The sequence below is a fragment of the Hyperolius riggenbachi genome, chromosome 6, assembly GCF_040937935.1.
Source record: "Hyperolius riggenbachi isolate aHypRig1 chromosome 6, aHypRig1.pri, whole genome shotgun sequence".
Lineage (NCBI taxonomy): Eukaryota > Metazoa > Chordata > Amphibia > Anura > Hyperoliidae > Hyperolius > Hyperolius riggenbachi.
Window position 1 is genome coordinate 146,153,219 of NC_090651.1, and position 22,199 is coordinate 146,175,417.

Here is a 22,199-nt window from a genome sequence, read left to right on the forward strand (position 1 = left end):
CATATTGGGGTCAGAACTGCTGAGCATTGTGGCTATTGGGGTCAGAACTACTGAGCATTGTGCATATTGGGGTCAGAACTGCTGAGCATTGTGCATATTGGGGTCAGATCTGCTGTGCATTGTGCATATTGTGGTCAGATCTGCTGAGGATTGTGCATATTGGGGTCATATCTGATAAGGATTGTGCATATTGAGGTCATATCTGATAACGGTTGTGCATATTGGGGTCATATCTGATAACGGTTGTGCATATTGGGGTCATATCTGATAACGGTTGTGCATATTGGGGTCATATCTGATAATGGTTGTGCATATTGGGGTCATATCTGATAACGGTTGTGCATATTGGGGTCATATCTGATAACGGTTGTGCATGTTTGGGTCATATCTGATAACGGTTGTGCATATTGGGATCATATCTGATAACGATTGTGCATATTGGGGTCATATCTGATAACGATTGTGCATATTGGGGTCATATCTGATAACGATTGTGCATATTGGGGTCATATCTGATAACGATTGTACATATTGGGGTCATATCTGATAACAGTTGTGCATATTGGGGTTATTGAACGTGTTTTTTGTTCAAATCTGCTCACATTACGTTTATTTTCTTGAGAAAACCTGCACAATTATGTGAATTTTCTGGGGAAAGGGTCACCAAAACTTGGGCCCTCTGTCTTTGCGTTGCACTTTTAAAGGAAACCCGAGGTGAGAATAATATTGAGGCTGCCATATTTATTTCCTTTTAAGCAATACCAGCTGCCTGGCTGCCGTGTTGGTCCTCTGCCTCTAATTCTTTCAACCATAGACCCTGTACAAGCATGCAGCAGGTCAGGGGTTTCTGACAATATTGTCAGAACTGACAAGATTAGCTGCATGCTTGTTTTCGGTGTAATTCAGTTCACTACTGCAGCCAAATAGATCAGCAGGGCTGCCAGGCAACTAGAATTGTTTAAAAGGAAATCAATATGGCAGCCACCATATCACTCCCACCCTGGGTTCACTTTAAATTACAGTTAGCCCTGCTATCATCCGGTCATGACCACGCCCATTTTTTCGACGCGGCGTGCTTCACGCGGCACAGGTTGTAGCCACACCCATTTTTTGCCCGGGTCATCAGCTCCCCCGGAAATTGGTCCAGCACCTGCATAGCACCCCCTAAAAAAAATTCCTGGACTCGCCACTGGTTAGGCATAGATAAAGGAGGATTCTTGTTAGGCATAGATGGGAGGGGATTTTTGTTAGGCATAGATAGGGGAGGGTGCAAAGTAATATCTAGAAAAAAAGGAGCGCTCTAAGTGCGTTACCAAGGTGGGACTTTAATTGCGCATAAAAGTATTTACTTACAGAATAGTGGATTAAAAACGCTTATCAGCGGGTAGGCAACACGCTACACTCCTCTGCGGCAAGGTTGCACGCGCCGTGGCCAGCAGCAGCGTGTCCGATGGAATCAGGAAGCCCGTCTTGCGAGGCAGTGGGCGGAGCCTAGGATCGTGGTGCGTGTGACGTCATGACGCGTTTCGGCGCTCTGCGCCTTCATCAGATGACGTCACGCGCACAGAGAGGCGGATTTATATCCGCATAGAAGCCGTAGTGCAACCTTGCCGCAGAGGAGTGTAGCGGGTTGCCTACACGCTGATAAGCGTTTTTAATCCACTATTCTGTAAGTAAATACTTTTATGCGCAATTAAAGTCCCACCTTGGTAACGCACTTAGAGCGCTCCTTTTTTTCTAGATAATCCTTTGCACACTCCCTTTCATGGAGCAGCACACTCTGTAAATTCCTGGTGTGGACTAGAGACTTTCTGGATCTGACTGGTTAAGGTTACCTGGAGTTGAAAGCGCAAGGAACACTTTTTTTGTCAAATAGATAGGGGAGGGGTCTTGTTAGGGGATAGATAAGGGAGGGTTCTTGTTGGGCATAGATGGGGGGTCTTGTTAGGTATAGATAGGGGAGGGTTCTTGTTAGGCATTGATGGGGTGGGGGTCTTGTTAGGTATAGATAGGGATGGGTTTGTGAGAGATCAAGACTACAGAGGGGCATAGTAAATTATTGGTTTAATTACTGATATTCTACTATAGTGGACGGCGTAATAATATGCTACCACATTTGGGATGTTGTTTGGAGACTAGAGCAGAGTTTGTGGGAGAAATAAGACAAGGTTTTTTCAGTGTGTGTGTGTGTGTGTGTATAAACAAATTCTACGATAATATTATTGATCTGGATCTTACATAATGTTATTATCCATAGTTGTGTTTTGTTGTAAAAACTAACACTTTGTATGTTATCTTTTCAGGGTAATCCCTATATGTGCAACAATGAGTGTGATGCCACCACAAAGGAACTTGCACATCCCCCTGAACTCATGTTTGATTCTGAGGGCAGAAACCCCAGCACATTCTGGCAGTCTGTCACCTGGAGAAACTATCCTGCTCCTCTGCAGGTCAATATTACTTTGTCCTGGGGAAAGACCATTGAGCTCACTCAGAACATTGCAATCACTTTTGAGTCTGGCCGGCCTGAGAAAATGATACTGGAAAAATCTCTGGACTATGGCTTGACATGGCAACCCTATCAGTTTTATGCTGCTGACTGCTTGGATGCATTTAGGATGGAGCCCAAATCTGTGAAAGACTTGACTTCAAGCACAGTCCTAGACATTATATGTACAGAGGAGTATTCCACTGGATATGCAGCACATGCCAAAACCATATCATTTGAGATTAAGGATCGTTTTGCAATATTTGCTGGACCTCGGTTGCATAATATGGCATCACTCTACAGCCAGTTGGACACCACCAAAAACTTGCGGGATTTCTTCACAGTGACGGATTTAAGGATTAGGCTTCTAAAACCTGCCACAGGAGCCACTTTTGTTGATGAAAGAAATTTGGGGAGATACTTCTACGCGATATCTGATATCAAAATTCACGGAAGGTAAGGGCATACATGCTGAGAGAGTCATATGACCTTTTTGTTTAATTTAGCAGAAATGATAAAGGTTTTACTAAAATGTTCAAGGCAAACCTAAACGGAGCCTAAAGTTACCTAACTTACCTGGGGCTTCTACCAGCCCCCTGCAGCCGCCCTGTGCCCGCGCAGTCACTGAGCGTTCCTCCAGTCCCCCGCAGTGACCCACTTTCGGTCCCGATGACTCAGCGAGTCGATGACCACTCTGGCTGTGTGTGTCTTCGATTGCGCTCCCGTCTTCTGGAGCATCCTGTGCAACCACAGTAGAGATTTTCTCATTCTGCGAATGCACAAGATGCTTCAGGTAGCAGGTGCGCAATTGAGAATGCGCATGCCCAGGGCCGCGCAGGCACAGTGGCCATCGACTTGCTGAGTCGCCAGAACCAAAAGTGGGGTGCTGCAGGGGACTGGAGGTTTGCTCAGTGATGGCGCGGGCACAAGATGACTCCAGGGGGCCAGTAGAAGCCCCAGGTAAACTGGCTTTTTTCAATGACTTTAGGTTCCCTTTAGGCTACATAAATAAATATGTTGGTTTAATATTTTGAGTCCAGCAACTTATTTTGGTCCCTTTATTGGGGTAAGCTTATATGAAATCGGTGGTGGGCATAATATGTTGTTAAGATACTGCACATAGAGTATTTAAGCAGACTGCTGATACTAGCCCGGAACAAGGTTTATTAGATATACTGTATGGATTAGCCAACTTACAAAAAATGGCCATAGCATTGTCAATCGTGCAACACATTTTTACTATCACAAGTACCGTAAATAATGGATTACCTAACCCAACCTAACCATAATGAGGGTGCAAACATTTCATTTCAGTAAAGGTCCTTATCAACAATGTGCCTTGGAAGATCTCAGATTCACTGCATATTTGAGTTACTATGGGTTGAAGAAGAAAGGAGAGCACTGAAAACATAAGGGAATTTTGTAAAAAAAAAACAAAAAAAAACAAAGCTCCACCATTGGATGGAAATCTCACTTTGGTAAAATAGCATACATTGAAAAAAGCCGCATATTTAAAAGGGTGCAGGATAGCTGTAAAAGAATATCGGTAGTGTTACCGATATTCTACTATATTAACCACTTCACCACTGAGGGGTTTTACCCCTTGAACACCAGAGCAATTTTCACCTTTCAGCGCTCCTTCCATTAATTCGTCTATAACTTTATCATTACTTATCCCAATGAAATGAACTATATCTTGTTTTTTTCGCCACCAATTAGGCTTTCTTTAGGTGGGACATTATGCCAAGAATTATTTTATTCTAAATGTGTTTTAATGGGAAAATAGGAAAAAATGTGGGAAAAAATTATTACTTTTCAGTTTTCGGCCATTATAGTTTTTAAATAAAGCATGTTACTGTAATTAAAACCCATGAAATGTATTTAACCATTTGTCCCGGTTATAAAACCATTTAAATTATGTCCCTATCACAATGTTTGGCGACAATATTTTATTTGGAAATAAAGGTGCATTTTTTTTCAGTTTTGCATCCATCCCTAATTACAAGCCCGCAGTTTATAAAGTAACAGTGTTATACCCTCTTGACATAAATATTTAAAAAGTTCAGTCCCTAAGGTAACTATTTATGTTTTTTTTTTATTGTATTTTTTTTTTTATTATTACAAAAAAAAAAAAAAATTGGGGAGTGTGGGAGGTAATGAGTTAATTTGTTGTGTAAATGTAATGTTTGTTTATGGAAAATGCTTTTAGGGTGTAGTTTACTATTTGGCCACAAGATGGCCACAGTGTGCTTGTTTACATGCGACCTGTAAGTGTCCTTCCGGACGCTTACAGGAAGCAGTAGGAGGCTGAGAGAATCACAATGATCGCGCTGTTTCTAATAGAAGCAGCGCGATCATTGCGGGGGCTTAGATCAACGAACGGGAATGGATTTTCCCGTTCATTGATCTCCGTGCGAGCAGGCGGCGGCGTGCACGAGCGGCGGGTGCACGCGCACGAGCGGCGGGAGCGCGGACAGCGGCGGTAGCGCGGAAGGTACGGATTTCTCCGTCCCTGGTTTTTTAGGGGGGAAAAAGGGACGGAGAAATTCGTACCACGGGGGTTTAAGTGGTTAATATAGTAAAGTATTGGTAATATTGACTGATTTATTTCTATGACCTAACCTCTCCCTACTCTAACCCTTAACCCCCACCTCCCCCCCCCCCCCCCCCTTGGTGGTGACCAACCCTTAATTCCCACTTGATGCCTAACCCTTAAAGTGAACCTCCGGACTAAAAATCTACTCAGCAGAACTGAAAAGGCTTGGTGTTTCTTTAACCTCTTGCCAATGGGCGTGGCCACGGCGGCAGCCCCAGGACCGCCTAACGCCAATTGGCGTAAAGTCCTGGGGCTCTGTTTTGCAGGAGATCACGCGCAGGCTATGTGCGCATCTCTTGCTTGGGGGCGGAGCAATTGCCGCTTGGGAGACTGTTAGACAGCGTGATCGCCGTCTATTTACTCTGTGCAGTGCTGCGATCAGCAGCAGCGCTGCACTGGGGACAGCCGTGTGACACGGCTGTCTTCCTGGGGGCCAAGAGAGTGATCGGCTCTCATAGGGTGAAGCCTATGAGAGCTGATCGCCATGATTGGCTGGCTGAGAGGAGGGAGGGAGGGGGTTTAAAGGAACAGAGTTTTTATAAAAAAAAAAACCACAAACATAAATATTGATTAAAAAAAAATGGAAGGAGGGATCAGACCCCACCAACAGAGAGCTCTGTTGGTGGGAAGAAAAGGGGGGGGGGAATCACTTGTGTGCTATGTTGTGCGGCCCTGCAGCTTGGCCTTAAAGCTGCAGTGGCCTTTTTGACTAAAAATGGCCTGGTCACTAGGGGGGTTTAGCCCTGAAGTCTTCAAGAGGTTAACAGTTTCACAGCATCAGAACTTTGTTTTTCTTACCAAAGCATCATTTTTAGCTGCATTTTTATCTAAGCTCCACCCATCAAAGAAAAAAAGCCCGGGCTTTTTTTCCCTGATGCTGTGTAGAGCATGATGGGATTTCCTATGTTGTTATTCAAGTTGCCTAGCAACTGGGAGAGGTGATCAGGACACAGGACAGTTGGAACTGTGTCTCATGCTCCCTGTCTCCTCCTTTCAAAAAGATGAAATCATGAAATCAAACATTTGCCTGTTCTTTTAAAACACTGTGGGGAAGAGATTATATTACCTATCTATTTTAATTAACATAACTAATGTAACTTAATGACAGTATGTTTGTTTAGGCTGGAGTTCCTCTTTAACCTCTCACCTGGTGGTGCCTAACCCTTAATCTCTGCATCTACAAATAGCGGCTACACTTGTAGCTGCTGCAGTACTATGATCTAACCTCTCCCTACTCAAACCCATTACTTCCCCTTGTTGTTGCCTAACCCTTAACCTCAAACCTGGTGGTGCCTAACCCTTAATCTCCACATCTACAAATAGCAGCTACAATTGTAGCAGCTATAGTACTATGACCTAACCTCTCCCTACTCTAACCCCTAACCATCCTTGGTGGTGCCTAACCCTTAACTCCCCCCTGGTAGTGCCTAACCCTTAATTTCTGCAGCTACAAATTGCGGCTACAATTGTAGCCACTATAGGGGCTGTACATAGAAAATATCAGCTACAAATAGCGGCAACATATTAAAAATAGCAGCTACAAATAATGGCTACAAATTGTAGCCACTATTATATGCTTGGTGCACACCAAAAACCGCTAGCAGATCCGCAAAATGCTAGCAGATTTTGAAACGCTTTTTCTTCTTTTTCTGTTGCGTTTCAGCTAGCGTTTTGCGGTTTTGTGTAGCGGTTTTGGTGTAGTAGTTTTCATATATTGTTACAGTAAAGCTGTTACTGAACAGTTTTGTAACAAAAACGCCGGCCAGACCGCTCTGAACAGGCGTTTTTCAGAGCGGTTTGCGTTTTTCCTATACTTAACCACTTCACCACTGAGGGGTTTTACCTCCTGACCACCAGAGCAATTTTCACCTTTCAGCGCTCCTTCCATTCATTCGTCGATAATTTTATCATTACTTATCACAATGACATGAACTATATCTTGTTTTTTCCGCCACCAATTAGGCTTTCTTTAGGTGGGACATTATGCCAAGAATTATTTTATTCTAAATGTATTTTAATGGGAAAATAGGAAAAAATTTGGGAAAAAATGTATTATTTTTCAGTTTTCGGCCATTATAGTTTTTAAATAATGCATGCTACTGTAATTAAAACCCATGAAATGTATTTGCCCTTTTGTCCTGATTATAAAACCGTTTAAATTATGTCCCTATCACAATGTTTGGCGCCAATATTTTATTTGGAAATAAAGGTGCATTTTTTCAGTTTTGCGTCCATCCCTAATTACAAGCCCATAGTTTATAAAGTAACAGTGTTGTACCCTCCTGACATAAATATTTAAAAAGTACAGTCCCTAAGGTAACTACTTATGTATTTTTTTTATTGTACATTTTTTAATTTTTTTTTAATTACAAAAAAAAAAAAAAATTGGGAGTGTGGGAGGTAATGAGGTAATTTTTTGTGTAAAAGTAATTTATTTGTATGTGAAAAATGTTTAGGGTGTAGTTTTACTATTTGGCCACAAGAAGGCCACAGTAACTTTTTGTTTAATGCGGCCTCCAAGAGTCCTTCCGGACTCTTGGAGGAAGTACTAGGAGGCTGGGTAAGTATTTTTTTTTCACAATGATCGCGCTGCTCATCGGAGAGCAGCGGATCATTGCGGGGCTTAGATCAACGAACGGGAATGGATTTTCCCGTTCATTGATCTCCGGGCGAGCGGCCGGCGGCGTGTTTACGAGCGGCCGGCGGCGTGTTTATGAGCGGGAGCGCGGGCAGCGGCGGGAGTGCGCAAAGTACGGATTTCTCCGTCCCTGGGGGTTAAAGGATGGAAAAAGGGACGGAGAAATCCGTACGGGCGTGGGTAAAGTGGTTAACATTGAGGCAGAAACGCATCCACAATCCAAAAAATGCCTCACCCCGGGAGTATGCGTTTCTGCAAAGAGCCTCCCACTCTGGTGTGCACCAGCCCATTGAAATACATTACCTAAGCATATCCGCAGCCGCAAGCGGATCGCAAAACGCAGCCGAACCGCTCTGGTGTGCACTAGGCCATAGTGGGCACCAATTGAATACCGTCTGCTCCAAGATTTCTGTATAACCTCTATAATCTATAGTGGAGATAGCTGCACCCTTTTTAGCTGGTCTTTTCAGATAATCCTAGTAAATTAACAGCTGCATAGTTCCTGATTCAGGAACTTACCCATCATGAGAACTCAAACACAAATAAATGAATACAGGACTAACGTTTTACAGAAAAAGAAAGTTCTTGCTGTGGGTATGTGCAGTTACACAAAATCCAATTCACAAACCTTCAGGCTAGATTCACAGTGGGACGTTGCGTTTTGATGCCACGTTAAAGTCGCACCGCAAGCTTACAACGCAACGCGCCCAAAAAGTGGCAACGCAGCGTTACAGTCGCATACAGCAGATACAGTAAAAAATACAGGCAATGAAAAGTATGCTTCCAAGTCATTACTGAGCATGTGCAAACAGTCCAACGCAGCTAATAACGTGTATAACGCACTGCATGCAGTACTTTTACTTAACGTGCAGCGTTAGACACCAACGCAACGTGTGCACTGTGAACAGGGCATTGATTTTTCATTGCAGTGAGTTATTCTGCGTTAAATGCTGTTTTAACGCGCAACTTTAACGTCCCACTGTGAACTTAGCCTCAGAAAACCTCAGTACAGTTTCAAATGGCGCAGTAGTAGCAGTAGAGAATTGTCCTAGATGCTAGTTGCACATATTTGCAACCTAGTAGCAGAACATTTATAAATAAGCCAGTCCAGGTTTGCTGGATACGTCTATGTGGTCCAGTGATCTCTACTGCTCACCAACCTTAGTAAATAATGATGTAATCTCTGATGAGCCATCTGCCTATCTGTTATGTAAAGGTGCGTACACATATGCAACTACTATCACCTGCATGCAAGGTGAGTAGGAGAACATTGCCCTCAGCCTGTGCTTAGCTGAGACAATCCACCAGACTGATTGCTTGTTAACATGTTGAAGGGGGTAGGGGCCCATTACACATGCTCGAATTTTCGTTAAACAATGTTGCACAATATCACAGAAAAAGTAATTTGTTGCAAAAAAACATTCTGAAAAATCTCTAAGTGGGTATAGGCTTTTAAAGACACCAGTGCAGGACAGTGTTCATTTTGATCTTGTGATGGTGAGTGAAGTTGGATTGTTTTGTGGTTGAGATTGAGGTACATATGTATATCCATGAAGATTATGCTCACTGCCACACACATTCAACACTTCAGGCTGGATGCAGGTGTGTTTCACTACCGACAACTGAGTCGCCACTTAGTTGTTACTAGCTCATTTTGGACTTTTGTTCAGGATACTAATCTGATAAATCTGGAATATTTAAAAGTGCCGGGTATCTTCTTTTTGTTGGTCAGTTACAGTTGATCCCTTTTGTCTAGGCAAGACAAGGCATCTCCTGCTTTTCCTCCATTTTTCCCTCTCTACTGACAGGGACCTGCTGCTTAGCAGAGAGCTGGGCAGCTTGACGTTACAACATTCACTGTTAAAGGGACACTACAGCGAAAAAACTGTAACATTTAAAATATGTGCAAACATATACAAATAAGTGCATTTTTTCCAGAGTAAAATGAGCCATAAATTACTTTTCTCCTATAATGCTGTCACTTACAGTAGGCAGTAGAAATCTGACAGAAGTGACAGGTTTTGGACTAGCCCATCTCTTCATAGGGGATTCTCAACAAGGCTTTTATTCTTTATAAAGATATTCCCTAAAAAGGATTTAAACAATGATGCTGGACAGCTTCCCTGCTTCCTACACAGTTTTTTGGCAGGTGGACAGAGCAACTGCCATTCACTAAGTGCTTTTGAAAACAAATATATCCCTGAGAATCCTCTATAAAGAGATGGACTAGTCCAAAACCTGTCACTTCTGTCAGATTTCTACTACCTACTGTGAATGACAGCAACATAGGAGAAAAGTAATTTATGGCTCATTTTACTCTGGAAAAAATGTACTTCTTATTTGTATATGTTTGCACATATTTTACATTTTACAGTTTTTCACTGTAGTGCCCCCTTAATCATGAATTATTGTTTTGGGTGACAGATATTTACAGTTTATACATAGCTATAGACATGAGCTGACTTCTGTCTTATGTAGATATTCCCAACTAGATTGTGCTGCTATCTATTGCATCTACAGTCGCCCAACAGATAGCAGCTGTCTAAGGGATGAGAGAACATTGTATAATTACCTGAAATATATGACGAGCAGTGTCACTTGCCTGTGTTCAGCTAGCCCATAAGTACGCCACATGACTACTATGACAGAAGTTAGGAGCCTTGCTTGACCTCAAGCACCAGTGATGACTCTGTTTGCATTCCCTTTCACCTATTTATGGTATAAATAGAAGCGTTAACCCAAGGTGAGCATCCCTAGAAAGGAGTATATTTTTACAGCTAAGCAGAGGTAAATTTAGCATTAGCAATAGCTAGTGTGTGCCTGCCTTGGGGTAATACATTCCCTCAGGCAAATTTTTGCATAAAACATTTTTCCATCTGTAGTGAACAGCTAAATGACACATATTATGCAAATGACATTCTAATATTTTACTTTTTAAGTGTGCTTTTTTTGCCTGCTCAAATGGTGTGCCTACTGGATGCTGTGCTTTGGGAGTCATGGCCTTATTTAAACCTGGGTTTGCCTCCATCACCTCCAGGTTTAAAAATCAATTGCAGTCATTGAAGTCGTTTTTCAATGAGGAGGTATGGTATTCTGCTGCTCTCTCATTGGTCGGCTAGATTACATATTGTTTCTAACAACCCAAGGCTTGATTCCACCAATCTGAGAGAGGCAGTAGGAATAAGAATGTTACTGTATATTGCATTTTTTTAAAAGAGGAACTGTAGTGAAAATAACAATGAATAAAATTGCTTATTATTTACACTATTAATTTATAGATTATTTAGTCTGTGTTTGCCCATTGTAAAATCTTTCCTCTCCCTGATTTATATTCTGAAATGTATTACTGGTGGTGACATCTTAAGTTCTGCCAGGTGATCTGTATGGAATGTTAGGTGGTGTTTAGGAGACAGACCCCACTGATGATTTATTCGAGAAAAGGTAAAGATTTCTTGTGGTAAAGGTGTCAGCTACTGATTGGAATTAAGTTCAATCCTTGGTTAAAGCTCCTCTTTAAATGGCTTCAAAATTTTATATAGCCTCTTTTTTGCAATGCATTATTATGTGTATTAATCCAGGACAGTGTGTGCAATGGTCCTTAACCCATTCGCGTTCCATCGTTTTCACGTGAGAAATGTTCACCTCCCATTCATTAGCCTATAACTTTATCACTACTTATCACAATGCACTGATCTATATCTTGTTTTTTCTGCCACCAATTAGGCTTTCTTTGGGTGGTACATTTTGCTAAGAGCCACTTTACTGTAAATGCATTTTAACAGGAAGAATAAGAAAAAAATGGAAAAATTCATTATTTCTCAGTTTTCAGCCATTATAGTTTAAAAATAATACATGCCTCCATAATTAAAACTCACGTATTGTATTTGCCTATATGTCCCGGTTATTACACCGTTAAAATTATGTCCCTATCACAATGTATGGCGACAATATTTTATTTGGAAATAAAGGTGCATTTTTTCCATTTTGCATCTATCACTATTTACAAGTTTAAAATAAAAAAAATATAGAAATATTTCATCTTTACATTGATATTTAAAAAGTTTAGACCCTTAGGTAAATATTTACATTTTTTTTTTATTGTAATGGTTTGTTTTTTTTATAGTAAACATTTTATTTGGGTAGTTTTGGGAGGGTGGGAGGTAAACAATAGATTTATAATGTGCAATTACAGCCTAAATGCTGTTTAAAGCCTCGCGCTCAAATATTCACGGATCGCCTTGATCCAAATTTTATGGAATATTAATTAAATCACCATTTGCATTACCATACATATACCCAAAACAACTTTATAATGACCTGGCAGTTACTTGAACCTGCCACATATCATTAGAATTACCAGTCCAGTTAAATATCATGTAAACACTATCCTGGTACTAAAAAGCAAGTTAAAAAGTCCAAATATCCTCTGGCTTTTTGGAGCTTCGCTGAAATCAATGTAGGCGAGTGTGTCCTTTCAATCATGTATTTCAAAAAAGATTTGACCAGCGCTGCAAAATTTTCACTTATGTCACTCCCACCACCAACACCACGTGGAGAGCGACTCACCGATTCCGTTGGACCACAGATTATAATGGTCTAATGCGCATGCGGGGCATTCAGGCTCCCCTCGCCTATACTGTACTCTGCCCTTGCTGCAGCCACCATCAATCGTTACGTTTTCAAGCAAACGTCTCCAACATATACAGCTTTTCAGATTCGCAGTAGGTTTGGCACATAGAGTTTTTCCCACGGGCTCTCCCCCGCTCAGCCTCCCGGTATGGCTGAATGGAATCCTCAATCCTACTCGTATGGGTCAGCCCTGGCCTCCCACCATCTATCTGGAAGTGCGGAAGACGCCGGACCTGCAGACGGCGTCATCCGCACTTCCAGATAGATGGTGGGAGGCCAGGGCTGACCCATACGAGTAGGATTGAGGATTCCATTCAGCCATACCAGGAGGCTGAGCGGGGGAGAGCCCGTGGGAAAAACTCTATGTGCCAAACCTACTGCGAATCTGAAAAGCTGTATATGTTGGAGACGTTTGCTTGAAAACGTAACGATTGATGGTGGCTGCAGCAAGGGCGGAGTACAGTATAGGCGAGGGGAGCCTGAATGCCCCGCATGCGCATTAGACCATTATAATCGGTGGTCCAACGGAATCGGTGAGTCGCTCTCCATGTGGTGTTGGTGGTGGGAGTGACATAAGTGAAAATTTTGCAGCGCTGGTCAAATCTTTTTTGAAATAGATTTATAATGTAAATGTGTGTTAATTTTTATTTTTTTTTCTTACAGGTGTAGTATTACTTTTTGGCCACAAGATGGCGGCCATGAGTTTGTTTACATGACGTCACTCTAAGCGTAGCACACGCTTAGAGTGACGCATCGGGGAGGGAACAGCCAGAAAAAGCACAGCTTCCGAGAGAAGCTGTCGCTTTTTCAGCGGGGGAGAGGAATCAGTGATCGGGTACCATAGCCCGATACATTGATTCCGTGGCTACCAAATCCACGGCCGGGAGTGTGCATGCACGCGCGCGATCGGCCGCGGGAGCGCGCAGTAGCGCGCATGGTTCCTGGACGTAGAGACTATGTCCAGGAACCAAAATAGGTTAAAGAGTACCCGAGGTGTGTTTAACCACTTCCCAACTGAGGGGTTTTACCCCTTCAGCATCCGAGCAATTTTCTCCTTTCAGCGCTCCTTACATTCATTCGCCTATAACTTTATCATTACTTATCGCAATGAAATTAACTATATCTTGTTTTTTTCGCCACCAATTAGGCTTTCTTTAGGTGGGACATTATGCCAAGAATAATTTTATTCTAAATCTGTTTTAATGGGAAAATAGGAAAACATATGGGAAAAAAAACATTATTTTTCAGTTTTCGGCCATTATAGTTTTTAAATAATGCATGCTACTGTAATTAAAACCCATGAAATGTATTTGCCCTTTTGTCCCGGTTATAAAACCATTTAAATTATGTCCCTATCACAATGTTTGGCGCCAATATTTTATTTGGAAATAAAGGTGCATTTTTTTCAGTTTTGCGTCCATCCCTAATTACAAGCCCATAGTTTATAAAGTAACAGTGTTGTACCCTCCTGATATAAATATTTAAAAAGTTCAGTCCCTAAGGTAACTATTTATGTATTTTTTTTAATTGTACATTTTTTATTTTTTTTTTAATTACAAAAAAAAAAAAAATGGGGAGTGTGGGAGGTAATGAGTTAATTTTTTTGTATAAGTAATGTGTGTGTGTGTGAAAAATAGTTTAGGGTGTAGTTTACTATTTGGCCACAAGATGGCAACAGTTTAATGCGACCTCCAAGCTTCCTTCCGGAAGCTTGGAGGAAGTACAAAGAGGCTGGTATTTTTTTTTTTTTTTTACAATGATCGAGCTGCTTAGCGAAAGCAGCAGATCATTGCGGGGGCAGAGATCAACGAACGGGAATGTATTTTCCCGTTCATTGATCTCCGGGCGAGCGGGCAGCGGCGTGCACGATCGCGGGAGTGCGAGCGGGAGAGCGGACATCGGCGGTAGCGGCGGTAGCGGCGGGGGGTGCGTATATCTACGCTCCGGGCGGGGAAGTGAAGTCCAAAGGAGCGTAGATATACTGTACGGCGGCGGGGAACCAGTTAAAGAATGTTATCTGCTTACAGAGGCTGGATCTGCCTATACAGCCCAGCTTCTGTTGCTATCCCAAACCCCCCTAAGGTCCCCCTGCACTCTGCAATCCCCCATAAATCACAGCCGTGCTGTGAGGCTGTGTTTACATCTGTAGTGTCAGTCTCGGCTGCTCCCTGCACCTGCATAGCTCCGGTCCCTGCCCCCATCCCTTCCCTCCAATCAGCAGGGAGGGAAGGGATGCAGGCGGGGACCGGAGTTCTGCAGGAGGCGGGGAGAGCAGCAGACTGACACTATAGAGATAAACACAGCCAGCTCTGACAAGCTGTTTGTCAGCAGCGTGGCTGTGATTTATGAGGGATTGCAGAGAGCAGGGGGACCTTAGGGGGGTTTGGGATAGCAACAGAGGCTGGGCTGTATAGGCAGATCCAGCCTCTGTATGCAGATAACATTCTTCAAACCCACCTCGGGTTCTCTTTAAAGCCTTGACTTACTAGTTAAAGACTGCCCTCTTTAATTATCATGGTAAGTTTTGACAACTTATAACTTGGCCACAAGTAGTTCAAACTTTTCTTCTGCGGCACTTTGGCCTCCAGCCTAGGGCTTACTTCTCTACCATGATGACACATCAGTCCTAGTCAAGTGCAGTCAGGTATGCAGCTTTAATCTATATGTTTATGTAATATAAAAATGTTAGGCAAGGAAAACCAGAGCGACTACTTGTAATAACCAGTCAAGCATGTTTTCATTTTCTAACATGCACTTGAAAAATGCTGAAATGGGTTTTTTTTTTGTTCCTGGATATTTACACTCCTTTTCCCTCCCTAAAAAAATCTTTCGGCATGTTTTCATTTATTTCCAAGTTTAAGTAAAGTATTATTGCATCAACCAGTATAACATTTTTAGTAGTGTAAATGACTATTTAATTCTCCAACTTAAGTTGGGAAAACTGGGCCTGCAATGAAAAGAATTTAGAAATGCTCTATGCATCATTACTGAATGCTAACATCAAAGGTACACTAATGCCGTTTTGGGTATTACTGTAATCTTACAGCATTTTGCTACCCTACAGAAAAATACGCTAAGTGCCGTAGGTAAGAATGATAAGAGAGCTCATCTTGCATCCAGTTTGAGAACGCGTATTAAAAAATGACTTTATTGCTTAGCAATTTTTAAAATAATGCTGTGTGTTTTTGGTAATATTTACCGTGTAAGATGAAGGCGTGTTTGGATAATGCTTCTCTCTACACAACACCCTGCACAGGTAAGTGTATAAAACCAAGAAGCGAATCCTCAGGTCTCCTGAGTACATGTTCTTGCCAAGCAAGGATTAACAGCTTATCTAGGTATGCTCTGTGGATGGTTTAGGACCTGAACAAAATGTTTCATTCTGAACAGTAAAAATGCTGTCTTTCCAATCAATGTGGGATTAAATTCTGGAGAGCCTTTTTTGCAAACAGAGAGACTGGACAGATAGCAAGGATTAGCTGCTATGATACTGCAGTTCGCCAACAGCACATTAAAAAATATGACCTATTAAAATTAGCACTTTCACTGCCAGACAGATGAAGTGCACCTTGGAAAGTAATACACTTTAGGCTTGCCACTCACCTACATTGAGGACAGTGCCCAGCACTTTTACTAGGGTATTAAAATGCATATGGGCAAATATAATGGACTGACAATGACATGAGATGACATTAAACAATACAGGTGAAAATAAACAATAAAAGATGCTGGAATACAAGGACAGTTGGATAGACAGCCAGAGAAGAGCAGATCAGTTCTTCCAAAAAATAAAATGTGAATGGCTGCTAGATTTTCAGGGGCTTTGAACTTCTAGTCCACCACTTGAGAAACTGATATGTGCCAAATAAACACTTGCCAGCTCATAATTGTTTTGTCCCCCATATATAAGCAATAGCTCATCATCTCTTTTACATACTCATGTACACATACATTGCATAAAAATGTGGAAATTAACAGAGGCGCCAAAAGGATAAAAGTAGCTAAAACTTAAAAAAAAAAACGTGGGAGGCAGTGGTGGACTTACCCCCTCCAAGTAGAAACAAAACCAGGTTGATATAGGTTGGGGCAGCATGGTGGCGTAGTGGTTAGCTCTCTCGCCTTGCAGTGCTGAGTCCCTGGTTCGAATCCCAGCCAGGGCACTATCTGCAAAGAGTTTGTATGTTCTCTCCGTGTCTGCGTGGGTTTCCTCCGGGCACCCTGGTTTCCTCCCACATTCCAAAAACATACAGATAAGTTAATTGGCTCCCCCTAAAATTGGCCCTAGACTACAGTACTTACACTACATAATATAGACATATGGCAATGGTAGGGATTAGATTGTGAGCTCCTTTGAGGGACAGTTAGTGACAAGATATATATATACACTGTACAGCGCTGCGTAATATGTCGGCGCTATATAAATACTAAATAATAATAATAATATATCAACAAGCAAATTTATTTATATATACACTCCGAAGGGTCAAGGCCAGGCATGGTCGGAATAGCCCATTTCCGTTTCCGGCACAATTCCGCATTCCGTCATATAGAAATTCCGTTACCGTTCCATTCCGACGGTATACCGGGGTAATTCCGCTGGAAAAATTCTCTCTCTCCTCCTCCTCCTCCTCCTCCTCCATCCATCCAATGCAGTAGGGAATTGCAGATTTTCAAAACAGCTTATATACCATAGCTGGGATTTGAACCCAGAACCTAGTGTGTAGTAGGTATGTGTCTTAACCTCTAGACCATGACCCACACTACATGTTAAAGCTGGCGGTAGCATAAACCATACTTCCATTATGATCAATTCGATAGAAAAAGTAGCATGATTAAGGATTTGTACTTTTTGAAAAGCATGCCTATATACCATAGCTGGGATTTGAACCAAGGACCTAGTGTATAGTAGGTATCTGTCTTAACCTCTAGACCATGACCCACACTACATGTTAAAGCTGGCGGTAGCATAAACCATACTTCCATTATGATCAATTCGATAGAAAAAGTAGCATGATTAAGGATTTGTACTTTTTGAAAAGCATGCCTATATACCATAGCTGGGATTTGAACCAAGGACCTAGTGTATAGTAGGTATCTGTCTTAACCTCTAGACCATGACCCACACTACATGCTAAAGCTGGCGGTAGCATAAACCATACTTCCATTATGATCAATTCGATAGAAAAAGTAGCATGATTAAGGATTTGTACTTTTTGAAAAGCATGCCTATATACCATAGCTGGGATTTGAACCAAGGACCTAGTGTATAGTAGGTATCTGTCTTAACCTCTAGACCATGACCCACACTACATGCTAAAGCTGGCGGTAGCATAAACCATACTTCCATTATGATCAATTCGATAGAAAAAGTAGCATGATTAAGGATTTGTACTTTTTGAAAAGCATGCCTATATACCATAGCTGGGATTTGAACCAAGGACCTAGTGTATAGTAGGTATCTGTCTTAACCTCTAGACCATGACCCACACTGCATAGAAGTAGGTACCTGTCTTACCCACTAGTAAGGGAGAGGCTGCAGCCTCAGGGCGCAGTGTAGGAGGGGGTGCACAATTCATTCAGCTGTCATTCCCAATTGTGTTTGAAGCAGAAAGAAATAAGAAAAGGTGATACATGGCAGCGACTGCAAGCCAGATAAGTAGAGATTAAGGTGTTGGGGGTGGGGGGGGGCCTGGGGCACCTCTTAGTGTAATAGCAATCAGTGTGTGACAGCTGGGGTGGGAGGGATGGGGGGGCGCACTTTGCTGTCTCAGCCTTGGGTGCTGAAGGACCTTGTCCCACCTCTGACCACACTACATGCTAAAGCCTGGCCCTGAGTGTGGTTGATGGTCTAGAGCAGTGGTCCTCAAACTAAGGCCCGCAGGCCGAATGTGGCCCCCTAAGGCTTTCTTACCGGCCCCCCACACAGAAAATGTATTGCTTATAAATGCAGTCAGCTACATCTTTAAATATTGGTGGTCCACATATGGAATAGCAGTGCAGCACCCCCCATCCACATGGAAGCCAGAAAGTACAAATCCTTAATCATGCTACTTTTTCTATCGAATTGATCATAATGGAAGTATGGTTTATGCTACCGCCAGCTTTAGCATGTAGTGTGGGTCATGGTCTAGAGGTTAAGACAGATACCTACTATACACTAGGTCCTTGGTTCAAATCCCAGCTATGGTATATAGGCATGCTTTTCAAAAAGTACAAATCCTTAATCATGCTACTCTTTCTATCGAATTGATCATAATGGAAGTATGGTTTATGCTACCGCCAGCTTTAACATGTAGTGTGGGTCATGATCTAGAGGTTAAGACACATACCTACTACACACTAGGTTCTGGGTTCAAATCCCAGCTATGGTATATAAGCTGTTTTGAAAATCTGCAATTCCCTACTGCATGATATAGATGGAGGAGAGAGAGAGAGAGAGAGAGAGAGAGAGAGAGAGAGAGAGAGAGAGAGAGAGAGAGAGAGAGAGAGAGAGAGAGAGAGAGAGAGAGAGAGAGAGAGAGAGAGAGAGAGAGAGAGAGAGAGAGAGAGAGAGAGAGAGAGAGAGAGAGAGAGAGAGAGAGAGAGAGAGAGAGAGAGAGAGAGAGAGAGAGAGAGAGAGAGAGAGAGAGAGAGAGAGAGAGAGAGAGAGAGAGAGAGATTTTTGTGCTATTGCGGAAAATTCCGTCGGAATTATAAAATTTCCGCGGAATTCCGTTTGAGAAGTATAGTATTCAGCCTAGCGCCTCTGCTATTGCAAATTTCCCAGCGGCATTCATTACTATTCCTCCTCCATGAACAGAGGGGTAAGATGCAATTCGGCTGCCATCTATTACTGGCGGCTGAATTGCACTGTTCTTTTCTAATTTGGACTCCTTCTTTTGCTGGCACTCAAATTACCCTCTGAGCACCGCTATAGCCATAATTAACATTACAGTCTATGGCAGCACCCAGTGGCGCCCAAATGTCCGACGCCTTTTTTGCCTGATTCACTCATATACTGCAATACTCATATATCAGTTGATAAAAACACATGGCACGATTTACATCATTATATAGTTTCATAGTTAGTTTGATTCAAAAAAAATGTCTTTAAGTTTAACCTTGTTAGAAATAAGAAATACATTGGTACATCACTGGACTGCACTCACACATACTGCAATTGATCCAGAGGATTACTTTATAATTGCCACCTAATGGCTTACGGCCATGAGAAAGTTGTTCTTCTGCCTGTGTGCAAAGAATAGACTATTTATAAACTGGCAAGTGGCAAAAAGTCCAAAGGACCCTTTACTAGTTTCTAGAAATAATGTTACAGTAACATGGTTGTAAATCGCAGATTGTATTATTTCAACCATAATTTTCTGCTTTTTATAATGCATTTTTCTTGTAGTGCGATACAGACAATGGGCTTGATTCACAAAAGAGTGCTAACTGATAGCACGGCCGTTTTCGCATGAATTTTTAAGTTTTGCGTGATCGCGAAAACGTTATAGTTTCGCGTGCATCGCGAAAATTCACACGAAATCGGACGTGCTATCAGTTAGCACTCTTTTGCGAATCAAACCCAATGTGACAATGGGTGATTGGATTAAGCCTGCAGACTCTCATGTAAAGTGTTTTATTTGATGCCCCATGGAAAGCTCACCTTCCCCAACACTCTAGAGATCAGAGATACACCTTATCAGCATTAAAGCGGAATATAACCCTGCATTTCAACTTTGCTCTAAAAGGTTATTTACAGTATATTCTATGCCAGTGTTTCTCAACATTTTATTGGTATGTACCCCTTTTAAAACCCTGTACTCACCAAGTACCCCCTAGCATAGTACACATTATCACAAGTACCCCTTGACAAATATATATTTAATCGTAGTACATGATACTTTGTTCTAAACAGTTTTCAAGCATTTACTATTGCTTTTAATTGGCTAAAATACTAATTAGGTGTTGTTTAAATAAGATTTATCATTTTCTAAATCTCTACATTTGTTTTTCTTGGTTAAGTATATCGAGCCAGAGTACCCCCTGGAACCATCAGAAGTACCCCCTGGGGTACGCGTACCACACGTTGAGAACCTAGGTTCTATGCAACCAGCATTTTTTTTTTTTACTAGACCAGCATTGGAAGGGTTACACAGAGCTTTAAAGTTCCTGGAGAGAACTGCAGACGCATCCGAAGCTTACATAGATACATTTTGTTTACATAGATGTATCTAAGTGTTGAATGGGACTCACTCTCTCCGACTGAGAAGGAGCTGGAGGACAGCCAAAGAGTGTGTAACATTTATCACTTGTTACATTCTATTTAGTTAAATGTATCTATCTGAACTTCTGCATATCTCTCCACGGAACTTTAAACTTCTGTGTTTAACCCTTCCAATGCTGGTCTAGTAAAAAAAAATGCTAGTTGCATATAATATGCTGTAAATAATGTTTTAGAGCAAAGTTGAAATGCAGGGTTATATTCCGCTTTAAGGGCTCTTTCACATCTGCACAGATTTTCTGTGTTTTGACCCAACGGCTAACGTTTGCGTTAACCAAGCCATTTTACCTTTCACACCCGACGCTGCATTTTTGTGCAGTGTGGTACGACGCACCCAGGAGCTGTTTTTCATCCGACGCACCCGGGAGCCGGCGTTTTCCGTCGGGTTCAATGAATAGCTACCGCTGCTGATTGCGTCGCACCACAGATACCCAATGACACACCGCAGGCTATCAAAGCGTGCAGGAGAAAGGCTCCTGCACGCGTTTTCTGATGTGAATGATGCCCTCAGCCTTTCCCCATCTACGCTCCTCTGTGGCTCTCAGCAGGGGGCAGACAGCTAGGCACCACAGAGGAGAGCTGGTATCATGCTTGTACCTCATGTGAGGCAGTTGGATGGTGCCTGTGGAAGAAAGAGCAGCTCAGGGGTCTTGAGAATAGCCCATGATAATCTCCCATGCGACCAGGAACCAAAGAGGATTTGCTGTAACTTGAAGAACCAAAGAGGATTTGCTTGTAACTTGAAGGGTCCAGTTGCCCTGGACTGTTGTATTCCTCCTTCAGCTGAAGTTGTGGACTTGTCAAATGGATACTGGATGTTGTGACTGGTGAGAACTGCACCGATTGAGACTGCTGGGATCTGTTGTGCACCTCTTGGACTTCTGCTATCTGTGGAGCTACTGGGGCTTTGGGACTTGTGTTGCCTGTGAAGCTGGGAATGGTGACTTCTTGGTGGGGGGAATCTGTGACACTCCTTTGTGGATTGTAAAGTAATATTATGAACTTTTTGTGTGAACTGTGTGCCCAATAAATGCCCCGCCAGACGGGTTTTGTTTAATCCGCCGTTATATACTGTGTCTCTGGGCTCTGTGGTCTCAGAACCATCACAGACAATATAGATATTAAATAAAGGTTGTGTCCCCACATTTTCCTTTGATGAAACTAACCAAGTAACAGAAGCTGAATCAGAGTGAACTTATTTCACTAAGTACAATGGGGGATGTACCCGGAATTATTTTTGGCACATACAGGGTCAATTGTGGTACAGTAAACAGTACAGTAAACAGTATACAAGAATATACACAGGTACAGTAAACAGAATAGGCATAGGTGCAGTAGAATATACATACATAATATATACATACATAATATATACATACAATATACAGTAAGAATACATATATAAGTATAGTACATACATACATATATATATATATATATATAATATACTTATATATAAGTATTATATATATATAAGTACATATGATATAGAATATAATGGAGAAGGACCAGAGGGAAGTCTTAGTGCTATGTGAGTGGAGATGCCACTTATGCCACTCAGAAATTCCGACACCCCCGCAGTATG

The 22,199-nt window shown here is 42.0% G+C and overlaps 1 protein-coding gene across 11 annotated transcripts in view; it reads left to right on the forward strand.

Annotated features, from left to right (window-relative positions):
- NTNG1 (netrin G1) overlaps positions 1–22,199 on the forward strand; it is a 448,295-nt gene that overhangs the window by 192,095 nt on the left and 234,001 nt on the right. For all 11 annotated transcript variants that reach the window (XM_068240032.1, XM_068240038.1, XM_068240039.1 and 8 more), the window contains one exon: positions 2,304–2,944. In XM_068240032.1, the coding sequence (XP_068096133.1) occupies positions 2,304–2,944 (641 nt within the window). The remainder of the gene's footprint in view (positions 1–2,303; positions 2,945–22,199) is intronic.